The sequence below is a fragment of the Myotis myotis genome, unplaced genomic scaffold (assembly GCF_014108235.1).
Source record: "Myotis myotis isolate mMyoMyo1 unplaced genomic scaffold, mMyoMyo1.p scaffold_m19_p_1, whole genome shotgun sequence".
In the NCBI taxonomy this organism is placed as follows: domain Eukaryota; kingdom Metazoa; phylum Chordata; class Mammalia; order Chiroptera; family Vespertilionidae; genus Myotis; species Myotis myotis.
In genome coordinates, this window is record NW_023416313.1 from 181622361 (window position 1) to 181641127 (window position 18767).

The 18767-nt window shown below is 37.8% G+C and overlaps 1 protein-coding gene across 2 annotated transcripts in view; it reads left to right on the plus strand.

Moving 5' to 3' along the window:
- ZWILCH (zwilch kinetochore protein) overlaps positions 1-18767 on the plus strand; it is a 44409-nt gene that overhangs the window by 19773 nt on the left and 5869 nt on the right. For both annotated transcript variants that reach the window (XM_036305593.1, XM_036305596.1), the window contains 9 exons: positions 65-158; positions 678-727; positions 6841-6946; positions 7467-7546; positions 9831-9987; positions 10512-10540; positions 13491-13627; positions 14762-14857; positions 16288-16400. In XM_036305593.1, the coding sequence (XP_036161486.1) occupies positions 65-158; positions 678-727; positions 6841-6946; positions 7467-7546; positions 9831-9987; positions 10512-10540; positions 13491-13627; positions 14762-14857; positions 16288-16400 (862 nt within the window). The remainder of the gene's footprint in view (positions 1-64; positions 159-677; positions 728-6840; positions 6947-7466; positions 7547-9830; positions 9988-10511; positions 10541-13490; positions 13628-14761; positions 14858-16287; positions 16401-18767) is intronic.

Consider the following 18767-nt stretch of genomic DNA (forward strand, 5'->3'; position numbering starts at 1 on the left):
ATATTCTTATTGATTAAACTGTGCTTTCTGCTAATAAGCTTTTGGGTTTTTTAATCTCCTATAGGTTTTGGCTATTGGTTTGAGGACTGGTGTAACCGAATGGCCTGCACCTCTGGAAGCAAAATCTGCTGTTGAACTTGTGCAGGAGTTTCTAAATGGTGTTTGTTTTCCTAATCTACGCTTCTACAGTGTTTATTTTTCTTAATTGGGAATTTATACTTGCTATTTTTAAATGAAGTTGTCTTTTTAGGCTTGGTATTCTTTTTGGTTGGGATATATACTAGTAAACTATGAAGTCTGTCATGGTCAAAGGATGGCTTTCATTCTGAATTGCTAATGGTAATAGCCTAAGTAATTTTAAGAATAAGATTTAATTTAAAATTAATATACCACAACCATATTTGAGATTGTCGTAGAAGAGGGGTGCAACAGTAACCTCGAGCACCTACCAGATGCCCAGCATTGTGTTGGAGCTTTCACTCTACCTCAGTTCATCCTCACACCCCTACCCAGGGGTTATCTATTATGACTTCCAATGGAGAATTAAGTAATTTGCTAAAATCCCCAGTTATGCTTTTATTGTCCTCATTTGTCATTTGAAAATAGGATTAGGATGGAAATAATTTTGAAAGCAGAAAAATGAAATCCAGAATTAATAAGTTGTTGCCACTTTCTAGACTTAAATAAGCTGGATGGATTTGGTGATTCTACAAAAAAAGACACAGAGGTAAGTGATAGCATTTACATTGTACACTCACTGAAATCTAAATATTTTTTAAAAAACACTTTCCACAAAGATAGTCCTTTGTCATTACATTATTTACTCATGTGTTTGTACATATTGTATGTTAATTTATTAATGATATTTTTCAGCAAAAAATACATATTCAAGAACAAAAAAGAAATGTACACTGAAATAGCTTTTAAATGTGGTTGTATTATCTTTCATGCTGTACCATCCATGTCAAATGGATCTGGTACATACAGCATGGGCAGTCTTTTTTTTTTTTTTTTTAAACATTTTTTTTTATTATTATTATTATTAGTTAAGGTATTACAAATGTGTCCTCATCCCCCCCATTAACCCCCAACCTCCCCCCACACACACAAACTCATGCTCCCATCCCCCTGTTGTCCATGTCCATTGGTTTGGCTTATATACATGTATACAAGTCCTTCCGTTGATCTCTTCCCCTTACCCCCGCCCTCCCCTACTTTCCTTCTGGGGATTGATAGCCTGATTGCTGTTTCTCAGTCTTTGGGTCTGTCCCTTTTCATCAGTCTATGTTGTTCTCTATAATCCACAAATGAGTGAGATCATGTGGTATTTATCTTTCTCTGACTGGCTTATTTCACTTAGCATAATGCTCTCCAGTTCCATCCATGCTGTTGCAAAAGGCAAGAGTTCCTTTTTTTTTACCGCAGCATAGTATTCCATTGTGTATATGTACCACAGTTTTCTAATCCACTCATCTGCTGATGGGCACTTAGGCTGTTTCCAAATCTTAGCTATGGTGAATTGTGCTGCTATGAACATAGGGGTGCATATATCCTTTCTGATTGGCGTTTCTGGTTTCTTGGGATATATTCCTAGTAGTGGGATCACTGGGTCAAATGGGAGTTCCATTTTTAGTCTTCTGAGGTAGCTCCATACTGTTCTCCACAGTGGCTGCACCAGTCTGCATTCCCACCAGCAGTGCAGAAGGGTTCCTTTTTCTCCACATCCTCTCCAACACTTGTTGTTTGTTGATTTGTTGATGATAGCCATTCTGACAGGTGTGAGATGATAACGCATTGTCGTTTTGATTTGCATCTCTCGTATAAGTAGTGACTTTGAGCAGGTTTTCATATGTCTTTCGGCCTTCTGTATGTCCTCTTTCAAAAAGTGTCTATCTAGGTCCGTTGCCCATTTTTTTATTGGATTGTTTATCTTCCTTTTGTTAAGTTTCATGAGATCCCTGTAAATGTTGGAAATTAAACCCTTATCGGTGGTATCATTGGCAAATATGTTCTCCCATGTAGTGGGTCTTCTTGTTGTTTTGTTGATGGTTTCCTTTGCTGTGCAAAAGCTTTTTATTTTGATGTAGTCCCATTTGTTTATTTTCTCTTTAGTTTCCATTGCCCTAGGAGCATTATCAGAGAAGAAATTTCTTCGGCATATGTTTGCGATTTCGCTGCCTGTGGATTCCTCTAGTATTTTTATGGTTTCCCGTCTTACGTTTAAGTCTTTTATCCATTTTGAGTTTATTTTTGTGTATGGTGTGAGTTGGTGATCTAGTTTCATCCTTTTGCATGTATCTGTCCAATTTTCCCAACACCATTTCTTGAAAAGACTGTCTTGACTCCATTGTATGCTCTTGCCTCCTTTGTCGAATATTAATTGGGCATAGTGGTTTGGGTTGATTTCTGGGGTCTCTATTCTATTCCATTGATCTATATGTCTGTTCTTGTGCCAGTACCAAGCTGTTTTAAGAACAGTGGCTTTGTAATACAGTTTGATATCTGGTATTGAGATCCCACCTACTTTGTTCTTTCTCAGGATTGCTGCGGCTATTCGGGGTCTTTTTTTATTCCAGATGAATTTTTGGAACGTTCGTTCTAGATCCGTGAAATATGCTGTTGGTAATTTAATGGGGATTGCATTGAATCTATAAATTGCTTTGGGTAGTATGGACATTTTGATGATGTTGATTCTACCAATCCATGAACACGGTATATTCTTCCATCTGTTTATGTCTTCCTCTATCTCTTTTTTCAGTGTCCTGTAGTTTTCAGCATATAAGTCTTTTACCTCCTTAGTTAAGTTTATTCCTAGGTATTTTAATTTTTTTGGTGCAATGGTAAATGGGATTGCTTCTGTAGTTTCACTTTCTGTAAGTTCACTATTGGTGTAAAGAAATGCCATGGATTTCTTAGCATTAATTTTGTATCCTGCTACATTGCTGAATTCATTTATTAGGTCTAATAATTTTTTGATGGAGTCTTTAGGGTTCTGTATGTACAGTATCATGTCATCTGCAAATAAGGACAGTTTTACTTCTTCTTTTCCAATCTGGATGCCTTTTATTTCTTCTTCGTGTCTGATCGCAATGGCTAGTACTTCCAGTACTATGTTGAACAGGAGTGGTGAGAGGGGGCATCCCTGTCTTGTTCCTGTTTTTAGGGGGAATGGTTTTAGTTTTTGCCCATTGATTATGATGTTCGCTGTGGGTTTGTCATATATGGCTTTTATTATGTTGAGGTATGATCCCTCAATTCCTATCTTGCTGAGAGTTTTTATCAAGAAAGGGTGTTGGATTTTGTCAAATGCTTTTTCCGCATCAATTGATATGACTATGTGGTTTTTCTCTCTCAATTTGTTTATGTGATGTATCACATTTATTGATTTGCAGATATTGTACCATCCTTGCATCCCTGGGATAAATCCTACTTGGTCATGGTGTATGATCTTTTTGATGTACTGCTGGATCCGATTTGCTAGGATTTTGTTGAGGATTTTGGCATCTATGTTCATGAGGGATATTGGCCTATAATTCTCTTTCATTGTATTGTCTTTATCTGGTTTTGGGATTAGGGTGATGTTGGCTTCATAGAATGAGCTGGGAAGTGCTCCTTCCTCTTGGATCTTTTGACATAGTCTGAGGAGGATAGGTTTTAGGTCTTCCTTGAATGTTTGGTAAAACTCCCCTGTGAAGCCATCTGGCCCCGGGCTTTTGTTTGCTGGAAGCTTTTTGATTACTGCTTCGATTTCCTCCATAGTTATTGGCCTATTGAGATTTTTAGATTCTTCCTGGTTAAATTTTGGAAGGTGTATTTATCTAGGAATATGTCCATTTCCTCCAGGTTGTCTAGTGTGTTGGAGTAGAGTTGTTCATAGTATTTTCTAACAATCCTTTGTATTTCTATGGGGTCTGTTGTTATTTCTCCTCTTTCATTTCTGATTTTGTTTATTTGGGTCCTCTCTCTTTGTTTCTTGGTGAGCCTGGCTAGAGGTGTATCAATCTTGTTTATCCTTTCAAAGAACCAGCTCTTGGTTTTGTTGATCTTTTGTATTGTTTTTTTGGTCTCTATGTCGTTTATCTCCGCTCTGATCTTTGTTATTTCCTTCCTTCTGCTTACAGTGGGCTTTTTTGTTGCTCTCTTTCTAATTCTTCGAGTTGTAGAGTTAGGTCATTTATTCTCATTGTTTCTTGTTTCTTGCAGTAGGCTTGTAGAGCTATGAACTTCCCTCTCAAGACTGCTTTTGCTGTGTCCCATAGGTTTTGGATTGTTGTGTTTTCATTGTCATTTGTTGCCATGATGTTTTTTATTTCTTCTTTGATCTCACTGGTGACCCAGTCGTTGTTTAATAGCATGCTATTTAGTCTCCATGTGTTTGATTTTTTTGGATTGTTTTTGTTGTAGTTGATTTCCAGTTTTATGCCTTTGTGGTCTGAGAAGATACTTGATATGATTTCAATTTTCTTGAATTTGAAGAGACTTTGCCTGTGACCCAATATATGGTCTATCTTTGAAGATGACAAATGTGCACCCGAGGAGAATGTATATTCTGTGACTTTGGGGTGAAATGTTCTGAAGATGTCAATTAATTCCATCTGATCTAGTGAGTCATTTAGGATTGATGTTTCTTTGCTGAGTTTCTGTTTAGAGGATTTGTCCAGTGGAGATAATGGGGTGTTAAGATCCCCTACTATGATTGTATTGCTGTCAATCTCTCCCTTGATCTTCTCCAGAAGATTTCTTACGTATTTGGGTGCTCCTATATTGGGTGCATATATATTTACCAGAGTTATTTCTTCTTGTTGGACTGCTCCCTTTAGTATTATGAAGTGGCCTTCTTGATCTCTTTTTATGTCCTTCACTTTGAGATCTAATTTGTCAGATATAAGTATTGCTACCCCGGCTTTTTTTTCACTTCCATTGGCCTGAAAAACCTTTTTCCATCCCTTCACCATCAGTCTGTGTGCGTCTTTTTTTCTGAGGTGGGTTTCCTGTAGACAGCAGATATATGGGTCATGTTTCCTTATCCACTCATTTACCCTATGCCTTTTGACTGGGGAATTTAATCCATTTACATTTAAAGTTATTATTGATAGAAACTTGTTAGTCGCCATTTTTGTTCTTTACCGCTGCGTTCCTTCTTTGTTTCCTGTTTTTTCTATTTACAGCAGACCCTTTAGCATTTCTTGCATTGCTGGTTTGGTTGTAATAAACTCCCGTAGACCGTTTTTGTCTGTGAAGCTCCTGATTTGACCCTCAATTTTGATTGATAGCCTCGCTGGGTATAGTATTCTTGGATTCAGACCCTTCCTTTGCATGACTTTGTATATTTCATTCCATTCCCTTCTTGCCTGATGTGTTTCTGTTGAGAAATCGGTCGCTAGTCTGATGGGGGATCCTTTGTAGGTAACTTTCTGTCTCTCTCTGGCTGCTTTTAAGATTCTTGCTTTGTCGTTGGTGTTTGCCAATTTAATTATTATGTGCCTTGGTGTCGGTCTTTTCGGGTTCATTTTGTTTGGGACTCTGTGAGCTTCTTGGATTTGTGTGAGTTTTTTCCTCCCTATATCAGGGAAATTTTCTGTTACTATTTTTTCAAACAGGTTTTCTATTCCTTGCTCAGTTTCCTCTCCTTCTGGCACCCCTATTATTCGGATGTTGTTTCGTTTAGCATTGTCCCATAGTTCTCTTAGGCTCTCCTCCTGCTTTTTAATTTTTTTTTCTAGAAGCTGTTCTGTTTGGGTATTTTTTTCTACCTTGTCTTCTAGCTCGCTGATGCGTTCCTCTGCTTCTTCTAGTCTACTGTTGATGCTTTCTATTGAGTTCTTTATGGCAGTGATGCCGTTTTTCATTTCTTCTTGGTTTCTCTTCATTTCCTCTTGGTTCTTCTTCATTTCCTCTTGGTTCCTACACATATTGTTGAATTGGTCTTCCATTCTTTTCATCCACCTTATGGCCATTACTCGGAATTCTTTCTCTGACAGGTTGCTTGCCTCCATTGCCTCCATTTCGTTTACTTCCTTTTCTGATGATGCCTGCTTTTCTTTCATATTTGGGTTGGTTCTTTGTTTCACCATGATTTCTCTTCTCAAGGTGTTTGGTTATGTAGTTCTCTCTCTGCTGCACTGATTCAAAGGCACAAAATACAACACAACAAGGCACAACATACAAGGCAACAAACTAAATGCATTCACGATATTAATAACCCCAAATAAAGGTGACCCCCCGAGCGAAGAGAATTAGGGGATAAAGAAGAAAAAAGAGAAAAAGATTAAAGAGAAAAATAAAAAACAAAAAGGAGTGCATGGGCAGTCTTTTGAAGATAGTCTTGTTTTGGTCTTTAATGTCAGCATTGTTTTCCTTAAGGCAGCGGTTCTCAACCTGTGGGTCGCGACCCCTTTGGGGGTTGAACGACCCTTTCACAGGGGTCGCCTAATATCAGATATTTACATTACGATTCATAACAGTAGCAACATTACAGTTATGAAGTAGCAGCGAAAATAATTTTATGGTTGGGTCACAACACGAAGAACTGTATTAAAAGGGCCAGAAGGTTGAGAACCACTGCCTTAAGGGCTAATAGTTTTAAATAGAACCAATACATATGTATTATTAATTCTCAACTGTAGAGAAGTAGAAATGAATATGTTAATATACTGTAACATGGTATACCTTTAGTATATTAACATAAGACAGCATGTTAATATGCCAGATGCTCTCTCTCTTCTCTCTCTCTCTCCTCCCTCCCTCCCTCCCATCCTCTCTGAAATCAATAAAAATATATTAAAAATTAAATAAAATAAAAAAAACTAAACTGAGTATTCTCTGGCACTTCTTTTTCAGACAGTGAAGCCCGACAGTACTGCATTTGATCGTTCCATCGAGTGTCTTTTCACAGTACGGGGCGACCTGGATTTTGCTGAGCAGCTGTGGTGCAAAATGAGTAGTAGTAGGTGTTCATCGTGGTTGTACAATAAAACTTCTTCCTGTTACTCCTTAGGCTTACCTTTAACTAAGTCTTTTGGAAATAACACAGTACGTTCTACTAGTTTTGTGTGCAAGTTTAGTTCCTGTTTTACAAATTCATTTCTAGTAACGCACCGGCACATTCTACTCAAGAATTGTACTAATAATATAAAGCTGTTCATAGAATATCCTTTTCTTCTGCTAAGATTTACCAGGTAGATGGTTTTTAAGCTGTGTTTATATGAATCAAAACATATACCTTAGTGAAATTATAATTATTAGAGAAAGGAAAAGATATTCCTTAATATTTTACTAAGTGTGTTATTTTGTGGCAGTTTAAGTTCTTTCTTTAGAAATACATTGTCTTTTGCCTTTTTCTTTCCTCTTCCTCCATCCATAAAATACAGATTCTTGTCTTCCTCTTTGTGTGTCCTTAAGATTAATGACATACATCATCTGCAGAAATACCATGAACATAATGTTAGACTGACTTGTTTTTCAAGGTGTGATATCATATCAAGACTTGGTGAAGTGTTTCACATTGATCATTCAGAGTCTACAACGTGGTGACATACAGCCATGGGTAGGTTTAGTAGTGTGTGTTGAATGTTTTCTCAACATCATGGTTAAAGACATAGGCTCTGGAGCATACTACCTGAGCTTGAATTCTAGCCCTGTGACTCACTAGCTGGGCAGATTCCTTTATTTCTCTGTGCCAGTTTCCTCATCTATAAAGCAGGAGTAGGAATAATACTTACCTCATAGTGTTGTTTTAGGATTAAATAATTTAATTCATGTAAAGCTCTTAGCACCTAGCTCATAGGTAAGTACTTGGTATTTGTAAGCTACCAATATTGTCATTGTTACTATTGCTATGAATGATAATTCTCATATACTAATGAGGGTACAATTTGGAACACTCTTAAAAGCAATTTTCATAACGATCCTGCAAATGTGTCATGCCCTTTGAATTAATAATTCTTTTGTTAAGATCCATCCTAAGCTCATACAGAAATGTGTATCAAGATTCTATGTATTAGAATAGGCATTAGAGCTTCATTTATGGTAGAAAAAAATGTAAGTAACCTAAATTTCCACTATAAATGAAATGACTAAGTAAATAATAATACAACCACATGTGGCACATGTAATAGTTGCTAAAAATGATGCTGACAGATATGGAGAAATTCTTATAATGAGCAGTAAAAAGACAAGAATATACACTATTGTATTAAAGAATGTAAATTTTGGAGACGAAAACATAGAAGCAAGTAAATGTTTTAGCAGTACTTTTGGTATTAGGGTTACAAGTGAGTTTTTCTAACTGCATTATACATTTCTATACTTTATGAATTTTCCATAATGAATTTGTGCTTTTACAATCAAGAAGAGATTATATAAAAAGCTAGAAACAAAAAGAGTCCTTATTTAATAGGAATTATCTATACTAATAAAAGGGTAATATGCTAATTAGGGCAGACATCTTCCAGACTTCCATCCAGACAAAGCCACAGCGGCTGTGAGGCCTGGGGCTCGCAGCAGCTGTGGGCTCAGGCAGTTGTGAGGCCCAGGGCTTACGGCAGCCGTGGGCTCAGGCAGTTGTGAGGCCTGGGACTCACAGCAGCCGTGGGCTCAGGCAGTTGTGAGGCCTGGGGCTCACAGCAGCTGTGGGCTCAGGCAGTTGTGGGGCCTGGGGCTCACAGCAGCCGTGGGCTCAGGCAGTTGTGGGGCCTGGGGCTTGCGGCAGCTGTGGGCTCAGGCAGCCGTGAGGCCCAGGGCTCAGGCAGCTGTGCGCCCTGGCGGCTGCGAGGCCCAGGGCTCAGACCTCCCAGCTGCCACAGCCCAGCAGTGGCAGCAGCAGCAGTGGGGTGATGGGGGTGGTGCCTCTCCCTGATCAGCTGGGTTGCCTCCTGCAGAGGGAGGCCAGACCATGGGGAGCGGGCCTAAGCTGTCAGTAGGACATCCCCTGAGGGCTCCTGGACTGTGAGAGGGGGCAGGTTGGGCTGAGGGACCCCCCACCAGTGCACAGATTTTCATGCACCGGGTCTCTAGTTTTAAATAATGTCACAGCTAATTCATGCCTATAAAGCTTTGAAACTCATAAGTGTGAACAAATGTACACTCCAGAGCAAAGACATGCAAACTCTAATTAATTGGGCATTAGTGATTCTAGACAGTGTAGTCTTGGCCATTGGATTTTTTCCTTGAGACTTTTTTTGTGAAGTGTTTACCAGTATATCCCTGCCAGGTCCAATGAGTACAAAGTGAAAGTAGTTTTCAAAAAGAAAATGCAAAAAATTGTGGTGAAAATTAGAGATCATAAGAAGATAGTAGTGAGAAAATACTTTAGATATGTTTAAAATTAATTGTTTAACATTTGGAACATATGTCAGATCTGTAAGTTTGCAGCTCTTTTTAATTTGCAAGTGATCAAGTTAGTATGTTGGATATCGTAGTCAATAAGGAGTTCCTTATGGCATGTTCATGGACCATTGAGAGAGTTTTCTGCTACAGTAGATTTTTAGTGTAGTTGAAAATGTTTGATTTGGGCAAAGATGCTCAATAGCACTTAGCCAGGAGAAGAGAATTCCTAGTTATAAAGCTTCAAAGGCCCAGCTCTGCCTTCTCTTTGGTGGAATTGCAGCTGGGAGTAATAAGTTTAAGCCCTTTTTAATGGCTTTGGACTTGAACAAATGAGGCAGGAAAGGCACCTTAGAAAGCAACTTGGGGGCTTTTATTCAAACAATTTATAGTACCAAGAGATTAAAGATGCAAGTTAATAATTTTTAGCTTGTAGCTAATGTAGTTTGCTTCTCTTTTGCTTATTGGATTTATTTATGGCTTTATAAAATTTTCTTGATTTCTAGCTCCATAGTGGAAGTAACAGTTTGCTAAGTAAGCTCATTCATCAGTCTTACCATGGAGCCATGGACACAGTTTCTCTCAGTGGGACTCTTCCAGTTCAGATGCTTTTGGAAATTGGTTTGGACAAACTAAAGAAAGATTATATCAGTTTTTTCATAGGTAAGTACCTGCCCAGCTCAAAAAATTAAAAAGTACACCACAGTTGTCAGCCCATAGGTATTCTCAGATTTTATCTTTCTACTTGTCCCTAGTCATTTGTAGTTCTGGCTTTGCCCCTGGTTCACTGTGAGACAGACACTTTCATTCTCTGGCCCTTTAGTTTCTCCCTTGATAAAGGTATTAAATTAAAGATACTTATAATGCTTGCTTGATTGTTTTTAGTTGAGATTCTACTCATTTTGAGATTCTATGAGTATAATGTAATTAATAAAAACGATTTTATGGGATGCTGTTTTAATACCCAACACTTCGTTGTTTTTATTAGGGCAAACTGCGATCATTCTTAGAATAAGTAATAGTATGTCTTTATGGTGTAATGTGCCAGAAAATTTGACTATTTTTGAGAAACTATTTAGCTTGAGCTTCTCTTTTATATATTAACTATGAAAATTTTTACTTAGGTTCTTTAACATGCAACAGATAATACCTAAATCTTATTTGCATGTATGTTTTTTTCATAATAGGTCAAGAACTTGCATCTTTGAATCATTTGGTGAGTTTATTTTTTTAATCAAAATGTGGTTTTTCTTTTATTTATTCACTCTATATATAATTATCAAGTGCCTAATCTGTGTCCCTCTATCCTAAGTCCTAGGAAACAGATAAATGAGACAGTCAATGCCCTTAATTACTACTGTCTAGTAACTAGACAGACAAAAAAGTAGCCCTTTTAGTATCATTTATCATTTCTTTAAATTTATCTTACTGACATACAGTTGTATCCTGCTGAAGCCAGTGTACTCTCACAACTCCCATTTATCTAAATTGGTAAGGGCCCGGCCGGTGTTGCTCAGTGGTTCAAGATCGACCCACAAACCAAGAGGTCACCAGTTTAATTCCTGGTCAGGGCACATGCTTGGGGTGCAGGCCTGATCCACAGTAAGGGGACATGCAGAAGGCAGCCAATCAATGTTTCTCTCTCATTGATGTTTCTATCTCTCTATCCTTCTCCCTTCTTCTCTCTCTAAAATCAATAAAAACATATTTTAAAAAACATATACAAGTAAAATGGTTAGGGAATGCCTTTCTTTATAGGCCCTATAAAGGAATTTTTGCTTTATATTCTCGACTCATTTCTATTACACACAAATTCCAAAAAATTTACAATATTCTTTAATATATTGATTCAAAAGAGACTTCTGGGCTTCAGGGTCATGATTACAAACTTCTGTATTTTTCTAGTGTCTTTATTTAGGAAGTTTAGGAAATTAAACAGCATCTGTACTGACCCTTGACATTCGATGGAAGATCTTTTTAAATATGTTTTTATTGACTTCAGAGAGAGGAAGAGAGAGAGAGAGAGAGAGAGAGAGAAACATCAATGATGAGAGAGAATCATTGATCAACTGCCTCCCACACACTCCCTACTGGGGATCGAGCTATAACCCCTGGCATGAGCCCTGACCGGGAATCAAACTATGACCTCCTAGTTCCTAGGTCAACAGTCAACCATCGAACCACACCAGTGGGGCTTAGAAATGAATCTATAGTACCAGCTCATTTGTCATTTGTCTCAGAAAAATACAAGATAAAAAACTCTAGCTGGTCTGTTGTGCAAAGTAAGATTCAACTGGATTCTTTAGAGATTTAATTTTTGCTTTTCAAATTTTAAACATTTTATATATCTTTTTAGTGGAAACATACGTGTGTGTGTGTGTGTGTGTGTGTGTGTGTATGTATGTATATACATATGTATATACGTTAATGGGGGGCCCAGATGGGAATGGTTTGATAAATTTTTTTAAACTTAGAAAAGTAATAACACTATTAAAAGTTAGAATACTTATAGGACAAATACACCCTTAATCTCACCACCCAAATATTATTACTCTAATTTTTATGAATTCCCCTCTAGTCATTTCATATGCCTGTTTTTTAAAAATATGGTTTTGACTCCAAACTTTTGACATAATAGTCCTTAAACTTGAAAATCTCCTAGAAGGATTGTTAAAATGCTAATTTCTAGGCCCCAGTAACTGGGTAAGTCCAGGGCTCAGTAACTGTCTTTTTAAACAAGCCATCTCCTATTCCAAATAACTGATGTTTTCCCTTACTATGTTAGTTCTCTATTCTGCATAACAAATTACCACAAACTTAAACGCTTAAATGAACACAAATTTATCTTATAGTTTCCAAGGGTTGGGAGTTGGGCACATTTTAGCTGAGTCTTCTCTGCTCCGGTCTTCACAAGGCTGAAATCAAGGTGTCAGCTGCATTTTCAGAGGCTTAAGGGCGAGATCTACTTTCAAGTTCCTTCATTTGTTGTTGATAGAATTCTTTTCCTTGTGACTTATGACAAAGGTCCCATTTTCTTGCTAACTGTTAGCTCAGGATCAGTCTTAGGTCCCAAAGGTTGTTTGTGGGTCCTTGCCATGTGACCCTCTCCAAACATGACAGGCAGTTTGTTTCTTCAGAGCCTGTGGGAGATATCACTAATGCATCTTCACCTTTTAAAGGGCTCACCTGATTAGGCCGTAGTAATGACTGTGATCTGTCTCTTGATTGATTAAATGTCCATCAGTTAGGAACCTATTCACAGGAGTGACATTCCATCATATTCAGAGGTCCTGGCTCACTCAAGGGTAAGGGATTATACAAGATGTGTACTCCGAGGGGTGAGAACCTTGGGAACCATTGTAGAATTCCACCTACCATATTTGCCAAGGGCTATTTCCTTAGGATGGGTTCTCAGAAATAATATTAGCCTGAGCATTTTATGATGCTTGGCATACATTGCCAAATTTCTAAAGGGTTGTACCAATTTACCAGTGATATATGTGAGTGGAATCTTACCCATACACTTGCTTAATTTCTTGGTATTTCAGGTTTACTACCTATTTTAGAGGTGGACACTTCCATCAACATAGCAAGAGTATTGAAGTTAAGAATTATCTGGATTTGCCATTTAGTCCATCTGGAGAGGTTAGTCGGTAGAGTAGCCACCCTCTTGGGCCTCCTTGAGTGAAGGAGTTCTGTGATTTGCCTTCACCAGAGAATATGTAGGATGGTTTGCTGAGAACATCCTCAGTGAAGACTTTACTTACAGATTAATTAGAGAAATACTATTGAAAGGTGGTATATTCTATCTAGCTGCCTCCTGTCTTTTTTCCCACCTATGAATTAAGCATCTAGACCAGCCGTGGGCAAACTACGGCCCGCAGGCCGGATCCGGCCTGTTTGAAATGAATAAAACTATTGAAAAAAAAGACCGTACCCTTTTATGTAATGATGTTTACTTTGAATTTATATTAGTTCACACAAACACTCCATCCATGCTTTTTTTCCGGCCCTCCGGTCCAGTTTAAGAACCCATTGTGGCCCTCGAGTCAAAAAGTTTGCCCACCCCTGATCTAGACTTAGGTTTAGCAGGCATACCCATATTCTTTCTAAAGATTTCCCTTAACTAACTCCCTGTTTTGCTTATACTTTTTTTTTCATTCTAGGAATATTTCGTTTCTCCATCAGTAGATATACAAGAGCAAGTTTGTCGTGTTCAAAAACTCCACCATATTCTAGAAATAATAGTCAGTTGCAAGCTTTTCATTAAACCTCAACATGAGCTTCTCTTTTCTTTAACACAGTAAGTATTTCTCTGTTGTTTTTACTAACATAACATTCTCTTCTGAAATAGTTGCAGCCAAAATATGTGCCTTTTTATTATTGGTTAGGATAGAATCTGCACATCCTGTCTTCACGGTAGCAGAATGGTTCTAAGTCACTGTCATAGGAAGAAAAGTCTTTGAGTTCAGAAGGAATACGTTTAACACTCGGCTCTAGCACTTCCTAATTTCCAGAGGAAGTTTCCTTTCACTGCATCTTATTTTCTCATCTATAAAAGGATCTAATAACCTCATGTGTTTGTTGTCAGGATTAAGTGATATAATGTATATACAGTACCTGTCACTTAATAGGTGCTTAATAAATATTAGTTCCTTGTCTTTTTTTTACATTTTTATACATTTGGGCCAAACTAGTTGCTAGCCATTTATATGGTAACTAAATGGAATTAAATATTACCAGACCTCTGTCAACAGCATAACTGTAATTTAGAGATTTCTGTCCATCAGTTTGACTAAAATTAGTTCGAAATAATTCTCATACATGGATTGCTGGTGTCTTGTGTGTATTGGAGTCTCAAACCAGAAGTAAGTGAACCATCCAGTGGCAGAATTGAGGTGTTTTTTTTCCTTTTGAAAGGAAATGTACCTCTCCCTTTTCCAAAATTAGAATTTGCCTCAGTTGTGAAGGGAAAAGTACTAAGAAATTGTTATTGTTTTTTTCTCCATTAAAGATAAGTATATAAATAAGTTAATTCTTTAATTCCCCAGACTCTGAAAACCATGGAGGTTGTATCTTTCTCTTTTGCCTCTTTGTTTTTTTCTTGCTCCCACCCCCACCCCCCCGCCACTTAAGCCTTATTTGGGCTCAATTTAAATGTATTTTATATTTACGAGAAATATGTCTACTACTAATTTTTTAAAAGCAAATGATATTTCCATCGAAAAAGAAAAAAGAGAAATAACCAGTGTTTTGTTGGGAGTAGAGGTATTGTATGTTTGTTTTTTACTTTTGTGTCCCTGAAATTATTCTGTTGTTGACGTTATGGTTAGTAGCATTCAATAAAATGGTTCCCTTATGCATTTTAGACTACCAGAAAGCCTTTATCTCCACGTGGCATTTTTTTCCAAAATAGGGTCTCTTTTTACTTTTATAGATCCTGCATAAAATATTATAAACAAAATCTTCTTGATGAGCAACACATTTTTCAGCTGCCAGTCAGACCAACTGCTGTAAAAAATTTGTATCAAAGGTAAGCAATTTAATAATTAAATTGTACTTTAAGTCCAGTCATGATTCCAGGCAGTTTTGGTGTCTGTTCCCCAGGACCCAGAGCTGCTTCTCCTCTGAAACCTTCATCATCTTACCCCCTCTCTGCTCATAGTCTGATAGTTCCCCCTCTGCCCTGCCTTCTCCCAGACCTTTTGTCTACTCTCTTTCAGCCATTGAGCCTCTAGTCTTTCATTTTTCTCTCAATTTGTGATTTCTTTGCTGAACAGGGTAGAAAGTATAACCAGAAAGGAAATGACAGTGGAAAAAGAGTGATCAGGGTAATGATAAAGTCAAAGGTATGGCAGTGGGAGTGAGAGAAGAGTATGGATTGAGGAGGTAGAGAACTGTGAGGCTAAGAAGACACATTAGCCATCCCTGTGAACACTTGAGTTTGCCTCAAATGATGGTCTCCCCTTAGCATATAATACACTTAACTTTCTCTTGTACTAAAGTCACTCTCATTTATACCCTCCCTCTATTTAGTTCCCTCTGATGGAAACCCCAGCACTCCCATGAAACTGCTCTGGCAGGGGCCATCAGTGGCCTTTTTTCTTTTAAGATTTATTTTATTTTATTTATTTTATTTTTTTTAAGATTTATTTTATTTTATTTAGGTTTTAGGAGGAGATAGAGGAAGGGAGAGAGAGAGAGTGAAGGAGAGAGAGAAACATCAATTTGTTTTTCTACCTATTTATGCGTATTTGTTGATTCTTGTATGTGCCCTGACCGGGGATCAAACCTGCAACCTTGGTATATCAGGGCAGTGCTCTAACCAACTGAGCTACCCAGCCAGGGCTTATTATTGTCTTTATAATTACCATATTCAGTGGACACTTTCCAATGTGACAATGTTTTTTAGCTCCTTGTGCAATTAGCTGGCCCACCAATTCTTTCTCCTTCAGTAAGCACAAGGCAGTTTGGCGTTTAACACAATTGCTTTCTCGAACCTTTCCCTTCCTCTGTTTCTGTGACATTAGGTTCTGTCTTAATTTTAATTCTAACTCTCTGGTCCACCTCTTAGACTGAGAATAGTTCCCTATCAATTTCTCCCTCCTCTGTCTGCTTTTTATATGTGAGTTTTCACCAGAACTCTATATTCTCTGACTTATTTTGTTTTTACTTTCTCTCTTCCCTGGGTAATTACATTCATACTCAAGGTTTCAATTCCTCTGGGCTAATAATTCACAACCCATATCTCCAGCTTCTCCTGAGTTTCAGACCCATGTTTCTAAATGCCTTTTAGAAGTGAACCCCCAACTTCAGCATCCTCTAAAATCTGAAATTTAGAATTCTGACTTGTTTGTCTCTTCTTCCTTAGTGCTTATCACATAAGGATTTCACAAATGACTGTAGAAGGAAGAAAGAAAGGAAATAACTACTTTTTCCCTTGGATGTTTTTTATTTCCTTAGGGAGAAGCCACAGAAATGGAGAGTGGAAATAAATAGTGGTCAAAAAAAGGTGAAAACAGTTTGGCAACTGAGTGACAGTCTACCTGTAGACCATCTGAATTGCCACAAATCTGGTAAATATGGTTTGTAATCTATTTAGAGAAATTGAAAATGAAAATAAAATTTTACTGGTAGAGATTATTATTATAGGTCTTCTCAATTTTAATATTTTTAAAATGTTTTTATTGATTTCAGAGAGAAGAAGAAAGATGGGGGAGAGAGATAGAAACATCGATGAGAGAGAATCATTGATTGGCTGCCTCCTGTATGTCCCCTACTGGGGATCAAGCCAGCAACCCCAGGAATCGAACCATGACCTCCTGGTACATGAGTCAGTGCTCAACCACTAAGCCACACCTGCTGGGTTCTTGTGCCCATTTAAATGATTTTCCTAAACTCTACATGTAAACATATTTATTCTGAAAAAAGGAATCATGAAAGAGTGCTTTTTTTTGTTAACCTGGATAAAGGAGCTTTTATTAAGTGAGATCAAGTAGTAGGAATAAAAATAAGTTAAAAGATTGAAATGCCATACTTCACACTTCTGTGCACTGTTTAAAATAGTGATATTTCTGCCCAAATGTCTTCTGTGTCTGGAATAAGGGTTGAGGTTTCTAGTATTCTATCAAAGAATGTTCTTTAGCCCCTGGTATAATTAGCTGGCCTATAAAGTCTGCCTCCTTTGTTAAACACATATAAAACTGTCATCTTCACACATGTGGATTGTGTGGTGCTGTAGTCTTCTACTTGTATCTGTCTTAAATGACTGAATTCAAATATTGCAAGTATTATCCAAAATCAGATCTAGTGGTTGTAAGAAAAAAATCCAAGATTTCAAAAGCCTATAGGTAACTACGGCTGGGAATACAAATAGTCCTATTTAAGTGATTAATACCTTGCAAAATTATTTCCAGAAAATGTTTATCCTTCTCCCCAAAATATATTTTAATTGAAGCATAATGGAAACTTCTCTCAACTAGAATGGAAATATCTCTATTTATATGGCTGAACTGTATAAATCCTAAAGAAACAGAAAGAATTTTCTTGAAAATCATCAGTTAGAATCATGCTGTCTTTTCTAAGTGTGATAGAAAACATGGAATCTATATAAACGATTGAAAATAAACTATATTAAAAATAAAATAATTTCTGCATGGCAAAAAATACTGGAGGCAAAACAACAGACAAATGACAAATTAGGAAAAGAAATTTGTAGCTCAAGTTCAGAAAAGGGGCTACATTCCCTAGTAAAATAATCAAGTAATATGGACAGTTCAACAGAAAGAAATTCAAATGTCATTTAAAAAATAAAAGGTGATGCCTGGCCGGTGTTGCTCAGTGGTTGAGTGTCTACCTATGAACTAGGAGGTTCAATTCCCAGTCAGGGCACATGCTCAGGGTTCAGGCTTGATCCCCAGTAGGGGGCGTGCAGGAGGCAGCTGACCAATGATTCACTTTCATCATTGATGTTTCTATCTCTCCTCCTTTTTGCTCTGAAATCAATAAAAATATTTTTTTAAAAATAGAAAGTGCTGCCCTACCCAGTTTGGCTCAGTGAACAGTGTGTCGGCCCTTGGACTGAAGGGACACAGGTTCGATTGTGGTCAAGGGCATGTACCTCAATTTTAAGCTCAATTCCCACCCTGGTTGGGGTACATGTGGGAGGCAACCAATCGATGTGTCTCTCTCATGTAGATGTTTCTCTCTCTCTCTCTGTCTCTCCCCCTCCCTTTCACTTTATCTAAAAAAAAATAGTGGAAAATATCCTTGGGTGAGTATTAACAACAAAAAAAAGTAAAAATAAAAGGTGCTCAGCCTAGCCAGCATGGCTCAGTGGTTGAGCATCGACCTATGAACCAGGAGGTCACGGTTTGATTCCCGGTCAGGGCACATGCCCAGGTTGCAGGCTTGATCCCCAGTGTGGGATGTGCAGGAGGCAGCCAATCCATGATTCTCATCACTGATGTTTCTATCTCTTTCTCCTTTTCCCTTCCTGTCTGAAATCAATAAAAATATTTAAAAATAAATAAGTAAAAGGTGCTCAACTCTGTATAATCAGAGAAATGCAAATTTATGTTATATGTCATGTTACCTACCTTCACTAATCAGTTTAGCAAAGATCAAAAAGTTAGGTGTCAGTGCTGGCAAGGACATGGGGGAACAGGCAGTCAGTCATCTTCACACATTGCTGTGTGGAGTGTAAAGTTGTACAGCTTCTTTGGAGGGCAATATCCACCAAAATTTTACAAGAATACATTTTTGTTTGTTTGTTTGTTTTTTTGTTTTTAAATATATTTTTATTGATTAAGATATTACATATGTGTCCTTGTCCCCACGTTACCCTCTACCCCCACCCCCCGCTCATGCCCTCACCCCCCCCGCCCCCCCCCCCCCGCCCCCGTTGTCCGTGTCCATTGGTTAGGCCTATATGCCTGCATGTA